The sequence below is a fragment of the Dunckerocampus dactyliophorus genome, chromosome 3, assembly GCF_027744805.1.
Source record: "Dunckerocampus dactyliophorus isolate RoL2022-P2 chromosome 3, RoL_Ddac_1.1, whole genome shotgun sequence".
NCBI lineage: Eukaryota > Metazoa > Chordata > Actinopteri > Syngnathiformes > Syngnathidae > Dunckerocampus > Dunckerocampus dactyliophorus.
The window spans coordinates 12,249,777-12,258,975 of NC_072821.1; the positions used below are offsets into that span (position 1 = coordinate 12,249,777).

Sequence of the window (9,199 nt, forward strand, 5' to 3'; positions counted from 1 at the left end):
ACAGACATTAGTATATACAACTATAGCTGGCAACGTCATCAAATGATTTAATAAAATACTGTATGTCGAAACAGTCTTTTCAACAAGCACGCCCACTTCCGGGAAAGATGGCGAAAGTAACATCGACGTAAATGGCCAGTGATTAAACCTCAGTGTTTGTTACTGCTCACATTTATGCATTTCATTCACCAATTCACACCATTTGTGTATAAACCTACAAATAATATAAAACGAAGTTATACAACGCATATGGGGAAGCTAATCTAGTTAATAATGTCCACCCATTATGAGCAATCTTCTCGTTTTAGTATCTCTGGTTGACCACTCACCTCCATCGTCAACTGGGCAGCGCCCGTCAGAACACTTGCTACAGTCGTTGAAGAACTCGACTGGATAAATACAGTAGGTACCTAACCTTATGTTATTTGTTTCGTACTTAATGTGTGTAACGTTCTTATAAAAGCTGCACAGTCTTAAACTCTTCACTGAAGGTGTTTGATTTCAATTATCCTGCTAGCTTGTTAGCTGACATACGTGCTAGCAAGCCTTATCACAATGCTCATTGACTCATATGTATGGTGTCTGGCTTATCTGTGGTTAATAACTGAAATATTTTCAACTCGTTAAGTTGTATTTATTAGCCTGAATACAACAATGTGGCGCCCACTATACGGTGTATATCAAACAGGCTTATAGCAACACAAAACAAGCTAGCCGTTGCAATAATAGTCGTTGATGTGCGTTTTAAAGTAAAAGCAGTGTTTCCTCCTTAGTACGCGACCAAGATTTAGCAGTTTACTATAAAACTTTAATTAGAGTTAGCTGAGCCTCCACAACACTTTTGTCAGGTGCTCCAAAAGCGGTCTAGCACCAATTTACAGGAATATTTGCATGACATGATTAACAGAGTATAAGGTTGAACTGAACCATGAAAACTGCTGTGAGGGAGGCAAAATCTAAATTACTGTTATCAAATAAATATAAACCTAAAATAACTATGCATTTGGGTGTAATATTTTCTGCAGAGGTGCTGCAGATGTTGGTGTGAGAGAGGAATGGTATGTTAACAATGTGGAATAAGAATAACATTAGGTAACATTACAATAACAGTAGGACAAAGTAAGTTGCTGTCAGACTGTAGATAAGAAAAAGTAGTCTGGATGTCAATGTGACATGTTTTGTTTGTTGACAGTCGCCACAGCCAGAAGATTTGTCAGCATTTGCTCATATAGTGACCAAGGCTGTTTATTTATTCACCTGAAGAGAGTACTTGGCATCTATTAGGGGTAAACATTAAATAGGGGGCTTTATTTGTATTGTATTATGGCCTCATTCACTGTTATGTCAAGTCCATCATGGGATTAATAGAGTACATTTATTAATCTGTCTATCTAGGGTTGGTCTTTTTATTTGGTATCATTTTTATGGCTACTATTTGTTTGTGTTTGTCCTGCATTGAATAAACATTATTTTAGAACTCTTCACTAAAGCCTGGCTTATGCTTCTGCATAGTCACTATGCCGTCCCCTACGACACAGTCTTGATTCTTTTATAGGTCTCCATTGGGGTTGAATGCTTGATGTGTAATTCTCTGCCGAAACGCTAAGGGCGGCATTTTCTGGAGAGTCAGCTCAGTGAGCAACCACGACTCTCGGCGATCTATTGGCTTGTTAGGTTCCTTCATTGCTGGTGAACAATGGCAATTAAAGAGAGACGGGGACTGTTATTGGAGGTGGAACTAATCGATGTGTTACAACAGATCACTGGATCAGAAATTGGATGAGGTGAAGGTGGGATGAATGAGTCATATAAACAGAGGAAATAATGTATAGGTGGTCCTCGTTGCAGCGTTTTGAGTTACGTCGTTTAGTGGTTATGAACACGCTCCCATACATTAATTGAAAACGTAATTTAAAACAAGGTATTTGCTTGTGAACTAGCTACAGCCAGCAAGAAAGGATACAGTAGCCCCTGTGCACGTGACGCAGCTCCAACTGTGTTTGTACTATGAGTGACAGCTTCAGCTACATTTATGGAAGAATAACGCTGCCTATATGTTAACTTTTCATGCTTCATTATGCCTCCCAAGCGTAAGACAGGCTCTTGTAGTGGCAGTGCACCAAAGAAAAGTTGTTTTTGTTTTAATTTTGGTCCTTAAACACGAGACTCGCTCGAGACAGATGTAAGGATGACAAGGAGGTGGTCAATCAACAATCTTTTTATTGCAAAAACAAAACAGGCTACTGTCGGTCACAACTATGCCAAAACAGCAACAGCAAACTCAACTGTCCTCTCCGCGTGCAGCCACCCGCCTTGGCACATCCCTCCCCAACACACACACAGTCAGGACTCAGTCTGTACCGCTCACAGGCAGTCAGAAATCACAAAACTCTAACATTACACATAATTTCTAGGATACAGCATCCTTGAGCACGCTAAAGGATCTGATCCTGTGAAAGTGACCGTAATAACCAAGCAGTGTGGTGCTTTTATTATTGAGATGGAAAGGTTGCTTGTGCTTTTGTTTTTCATTTATTTATTACTGTTTAATTACATTTTTAAATTTTGTGTTTTATTACAGTATTTTATATCCTTCCTGTGTTCTGTGAGTGGCTTAGTAGTTAGGAACACAACTCATACGTAACCCGAGGACCTCTTGTACTAGAAGCCAACCATTATAGACGACTTTGCAGAAACGCAAGGTTACATTTTTTTGCACATCAAGCAATGCAGGAGGGTTTGGATCGGAAGGAGCAAGCGGGTGTAGTGTATGCTAATGCCGCTACGCAGGAGCATCGTCCAGGCTTGACTTTTTTTTTCAAAACCCATTGAGGGAGGCACTCTCTCTTCTTGTTAACAACATCAGAATGTATCGTTTTTTTTTAAACATTATTGTTTCGTGGGCAATATTTAGCAGTTTTTGCCCCATAATTCTCTGCATTTCATATAGCAGCATCTCTTTAAACACCATTTTGTACTTCTGCTTTACAGATGCCTTGTCATCGCTGAGCGTCGCCATGGTTTCGACATAAGGCTGCATCGAGCGGCGCTGTCATGCTGCCTGGAGTTGGCGTGTTTGGCACAGGGAGCACAGCCCGAGTGCTGGTCCCTTTGCTGAAAGCTGAGGGCTTTGAGGTCCATGCACTCTGGGGGAGGAGCGAAGAAGAAGCGTGCAGCCTGGCAAATGAGCTTGGTATCCCGTTTCACACGAGTCGATCTGATGATGTCCTGCTGCACCAAGACGTTGACCTTGTTTGCATCTATATTCCGCCCTCAATGACAAGGCAAATTGCTGTCAAAGCACTGGGTAAGAGGTCATAAACACACATGCAGTTTCACAGACATGCACAATGGCAGCCACACCTTTTAAATCTTCAGATGTTTACGTAAAGAGAATGCAAAAACTACAGACTAGGGGTGTCACAGGATCTCGTGCCACAAGATCTTGTGAGATTAAAACGTGACAAGGTTTCTTGTTCAGAAAAAAAGTCTCACTAGGCCTGAGTCGATAATAAATGAATTTATTAATCCCACAATAAGTTAAAGTGAAGATTATTTTGCCAACCTTAATATATTGGCATGAGCATGCGTGTCTGTTTTCCTCATCTCCTGCCTCCAAACAGGCAGGAAGAGGGTTCACTGTGTGCATTGGTTTCAGCACCTTGGAGCGTTTGTTCCATAGAACAACGGCATGAGCAGAGTGAGCCTTGTCAGTCATACAGTCTCTTTGTCTCGGTGGGTGGAGGCGGGGCCGCTAGCATACACAAAGAGTGCAGAAGAGTGTAATGTAATGTAAGGTAACATAGTACAAATTAAACTAGTAGATTATTATATTGTCATATATTTTTTCATTTTACTTTTCTTAAAAGTGATGTTAAAATCTCTTCTCTTTCTCGTAGACCCAATCTTGTGTATCACCTCGTCTCATGAACTGAGTGTCTCTTGGCATCAATATTTCTGACCCTTTGCAACAAAACAGTGTTAAAAAAAATGCACTCTTCCAAAGTCAACCAAACCGTACTCTGAAGTTAGCATCCTTAGAGAACCACCAGCCTGTGTGACTTAGCTGTTTAACAGGGTTGCAGTTACTGGGTTCTCTATTTATATAAAGTTGTGTTCAGCTGTAAAATCTTTTTTGCGTACAGTTTTTCTGATGTGGTCATATTATGGGTCACCATTGAAAGCAAACAGCAATCTATCAGACAGACAATACCATCACCACACTCATCGCAGAGTAGATCTATCCCGTTTTCTCATGGAATTCCTGAGCATTGACCTCAGCTTCCTCTTATAGTTGCAACTTCCTGGCTGGTGTGTCCCGCTCGCCATGGAAGCCCACAGCAATGAAACCTTCTTGATCTTTGTATTTGGTTATCTCTGCACTACATCTCATGTTGCAGGAAGCAGACTTTTTGTCTCAAGGCACAATGCTAATGGAACATGGATATTAAGTTTGAGTAGTCTGTGTACAGCTTGCATAGCAGTATAGATTTATTGTCCTCTGAAAATAGGTCAGCACAGCCATTATTGTGAAACAGCTGACAACACGAGTATACCTCACAGTGAACGTGTCTAAACTGTGCCCAAAGTGTCAGTACTTCGTGTGAGCACCACAGGATCTAGCACTGCCTTAATCCACTTGGGCATTGAATTCCAACATTCCAAAGGGAGGGGCTCAAGCTCTACTCCACAGTGTAACAGCACATATCATAATACATGTTTCCCTCGATGAACCACAGCTCCCCAGTGCTGACAGAACTCATGCAGCCCCAGAACATGACACGACCACCATGCTTGACTATAAGCAAGACTCTATTGTCTTGCTACTCACTTGTGTTGCCAGGTATTTAGTCAATAATGGCTGTGTGTTGACTCATTTTCAGTGGATATTGCTATATAAACTGTACACTGACTCTAGTATGTAGTAGCTTTAATTTGTAGGTATTGTCCCTTGACAAGGTGTACTGTACTGTAATAAAAATGGTTGTTAGGTTCTTCAGTTCGCACACCATAGGGCAGGGGTCTCCAACAGGTAGCTTGTGAGCTACCAGTAGCTCGCCACCTGATTTGAGTAGCTGCCTATAGGGTGAAGCAATATTTGTTTAAACTCTTAGTATTTTTATAACTGATCAATTCAGACATTATACCTCTAATGAGAAATTAACACAAAATGGCAAAAGACAATAACTGCACTGTTTGAGTAAAGATATTCTCTGTAAATAAAGTATAATCAAATGTTGCCAGTCATGTCACTAAAACACAAATAGTTCACCTGTAGTTTCTTTTTGTCAAAATAGCTCTAATAGTGATGAAGTTGGAGTTATTTGCCTTATCTATTTTATTGGAAGAAAGTAAGAAATGATCCATGATTATTATCTGAATACTTTACACGTTTCTCTTGCTCTCTCTTTCTGCAGGCATAGGTAAGAATGTTGTATGTGAGAAAGCTGCTACTGCTGTGGATTCTTTCCAGATGGTGAACGCAGCCAGATATTACCCCCAGCTTCTCAGCATCATGGGTAATACGCTGCGTTATCTTCCTGCTTTTGTGACGATGCAGCAGCTGCTGGTGGAAGGATACGTGGGTGAAGTGCAGGTCTGCGATGTGCGCGTCTATGGCCCAAGCCTCTTGGACCAGTCGTACGGCTGGACTTGTGAGGACCTGATGGGGGGAGGTGGCCTTCACACAGTTGGTTCCACCATTATTGACCTTTTAAGTTACCTGACTGGGGCACGGGCACAGCGCGTTCACGGTTTACTGCGGACCTTTGTACAACAAAATGACACCATCAGAGGCATCCGACGAGTCACCAGCGACGATTTTTGCTTCTTCCAAATGTTGATGGGGCCGACTTTGGGCGGCATATGCTGCACTGTGACCCTGAATTTCAACATGCCAGGCTCGTGTGTGCATGAGGTGATGGTAGTCGGATCCAGCGGGAGACTGGTTGCCAGGGGGACAAAACTGTACGGTCAGCGCAACGGCAGCATAAGTGAGGAGTTGTTGCTCGGTGATGGAGGCTGGGCTGGGCCTGACGTGAAAGACATACCTTTGCCTCACCTGCAAGGGCTGGGTGCCATGGTTAAAGCACTGAGACAGTCCTTCCAGGCTCACCAGGAGCGTAGGTTATGGGCGCGTGGGCCAGTTGCCATGGCACCCACTTTTGAGGACGGCCTCTACGTGCAGACGGTGGTGGAGGCCGTGAAGCGGTCCAGCTGTAGCGGAGAATGGGAGTGTGTGGAGGTCATGAGTAAGGAGCCTGATCCAAACCACAATTTGTGTGAGGCTCTGCAGAGAAATAAGAACTAGTCCTATTGTAGGCCTGCAACTACTAAACATATCTGACAAAACCAGGTCTGAATGTTTTCACTTCTACTGCAGTTTACATCAGCCACGACTACTTTGTTTTCTTTTGCCACCTTTTGAGTAAAATATTCACTTTCTCTATTGGAAACATTTCATAGTTTAGGACCTAACACCTGTAAATACTCAGGCTGGGAAAAACACCTGTTTCTGGTTTGTAGATGCAATGATAGATATTGTGCATTCAAGTCCAATGGCACCTTATTTTGAAAGTGTTTTTCCTGAATGTTGTTGTCACACAGACATGATTTGATTTACAGACTGATACTTTTCTACAGTACTTACTACTGATGTTCCTTTAATGGTGCTCAGCTTTTTGGAAAAAAAAATACAAGCAGAGTAATGCTGCTGTGCACAACTTTGCATTGTGTATGAAACTAATAAGCCGCTAATAGGTTTGCCGTTGGAAGATGAGGATATAAATGATATGTGAGATACCAGGGATTGTGCGTTTAATAAGCTATGGAAGAAAAAATGATATCAAGGTGTATTTGTGTCTTCAGTTGCATTGGCTTAAATCCATCAAACAAACCTCCATCATCATGTGGCCTCGAAAAGAGATGGCAGGCGCATTGTGGTCGCTTTCACTGTCAAGCAGTTTTGTTTATGTTGAGGAAATCACATTTTCCCTGCAGAGGCCACACGCTCGCAAAAATGGTAATTCTATCGGTTTGTGTTAAAAATAGCTTGCGGTGATATTTTGAACATTTGGATAACAGGGCTTAATTTGAGGATATTTTGTCTTTTTTCCGGGGGGGGGGGGGGGGGGGGCATCTGTTACACTTTGAAGTTTACTTGAAAGAAGGATAGCTTTGAACTTTGAATGTGTGACGTGTGCTGAGAGTGAATATTTATACATTACAGTTTCATACTTAATCTTGCACCTGCAAAAACGAGGCTCTTCAAATATTTTGAGGAGCGACATTTTAATGTTTAAATTTCTGGTTTTAGATGACGTTATTTGACAACTAAATGGACTGTTTACATTTGTTGTCCTTTCAGAGCTAATTTTAGTTGTTTTATGAACTAGTTTGATGCAAAAAAAAAAAGATTATCGATGCCTCAAATCCACAGTGGTGCCTCATTCACCCTGTAATGGATCTTTGAACCACTGGATACAACAACTGTGACCAGGAAGATGTTTGGTTGTCATACAGTAGCCACACACTGATATCCTGAACATTATTGGACTGTTTATTTTATTCATATGCCTCACCCCCTTTAGACCCACTCAGGATCTTAAGAAGACAGTAATGTAAACTTGTCATTATCCCAACAGTGCATTATTACAAAAGTAAGTTTACATTAATTATCTTCATAATATATGTCCTACATTCCAGCATAATACTGACAGTTGTCCCCATAAAAATGCATTCCAACCACATTCTGATTTAGCTTGTATTGTGTTACATTGCTTTGCACTGATAACTGTAACATTATTTAACAAAGAGTGTGCTTCCTCTTCCAGCCAGTACACTGCAAAATTAATTTAAAATGTGTACAAGGAAGATTGCTTGTTTTTTGGTGTGGAGAAGGATTCCATTTGTTTAATCTGTTCACTTTTGTCAGCCTGTGAATTTCTGTTGAAGCTGTAATATTTATGTAATATTTAATTTGACCGTATCTCTCTGAGCTCAGTGTGTTGTGTTTAAGTTAGGAGACTGTTAGTTTGACAGATATTTCCTTTAATAAATACAAGTGTATTAATTTAAGTGTGTTCAGCTGCTTCTTTTTGCTCATGACAATTCATTGTGAAGCTAACATTTTGCATTTTAAAACCTTGGAAAAGACGGTTAATTACTCTGATTAACGCATTTTTCAATTAGCAAATGGAGCTGATGAGAAATTATGAAAACGGTGTCCCTGATATTTGGAGATATTTCACTAAAGTCATCCACTAACTTGGGAGCCAGCAATGGTGGGCAGCTGTACGTGAATTGCATTTCACCCCTCGATTTGACACTCAATTTCTACCTTGGAAAACACAATAACTGGAGAAATGGTGGAAAAGCAGTCTATTGCACTATTTTTTAGATTCTGTTTTACAGTTATACCAACATTGGATGTAAAAAAAAAATAACTCACTTGAACTTTTCTTGGTTTTGACAATTTTTCTTCTTGGTTGCACAAAGGGCCGCACGGTGGTCTAGTGGTTAGCCCATTGACCAACAACGTTGGCCAAGTTGGAGATCGGGAAGACCTTGGTTCGATTCTCCCCTGGGCATTTCTGTGTGGAGTTTGCATGTTCTGCGTGTGGATTTTCTCCGGGCACTCCGGCTTCCTCCCACATTCCAAAAACATGCAGGTGAGGTTAATTGGTGACTCTAAATTGAATGAATGAGTGTGAATGGTTGTTTGTCTATATGTGCCCTATATGTGCCCTGCAATTGGCAACCAGTCCAGGGTGTACCCCGCCTGACGCCCGAAGTCAGCTGGGATAGGCTCCAGCATGCCCCCGCGACCCTAATGAGGAAGAAGCGGTATAATGCACAAAGGCATTTTCATCATTGTCTATGAAACAATCGTAGTCGTAAGTGCTCATGCTCACACCAGAAGACAATGGAAAAATGTGGTTTTCAGTATTTTGTAAATTACTCTGTGTGACCAAAAACGCCTCAAACTATTATTTAACACTGAAATTCTACCTTGAAAAATATAACTGGATAAATGGTGGTACAATGGTGGTAAACAACCAATGGTGGAATGTCTTGAGGAAGAAAGAAACCATTGGCGTACTAAGTAACAGACAAACAGACAAAGGAAATCATCAGCAGGAGATAGCAGAAACATTGTGAGAGCTGTTTAAAAGAAAAAAGACCCTAAAACTGTTAGTGA

General features: G+C 41.2%; 1 protein-coding gene across 2 annotated transcripts; it reads left to right on the forward strand.

Moving 5' to 3' along the window:
* The first annotated feature begins 87 nt into the window (after window positions 1–87).
* Window positions 88–7,126, forward strand: gfod2 (glucose-fructose oxidoreductase domain containing 2). 2 transcript variants are annotated; one of them, XM_054771175.1, is made up of 3 exons: window positions 88–406; window positions 2,992–3,307; window positions 5,418–7,126. In XM_054771175.1, the coding sequence occupies exons 2-3, from the start codon at window positions 3,055–3,057 to the stop codon at window positions 6,308–6,310; spliced, it is 1,146 nt and encodes a 381-aa protein (XP_054627150.1). In that variant the 5' UTR covers window positions 88–406; window positions 2,992–3,054; the 3' UTR covers window positions 6,311–7,126. The 2 variants fall into 2 exon arrangements, with proteins under 2 accessions (XP_054627150.1, XP_054627149.1); XM_054771174.1 differs by having other exon boundaries at window positions 88–402.
* Window positions 7,127–9,199: the final 2,073 nt, after the last annotated feature.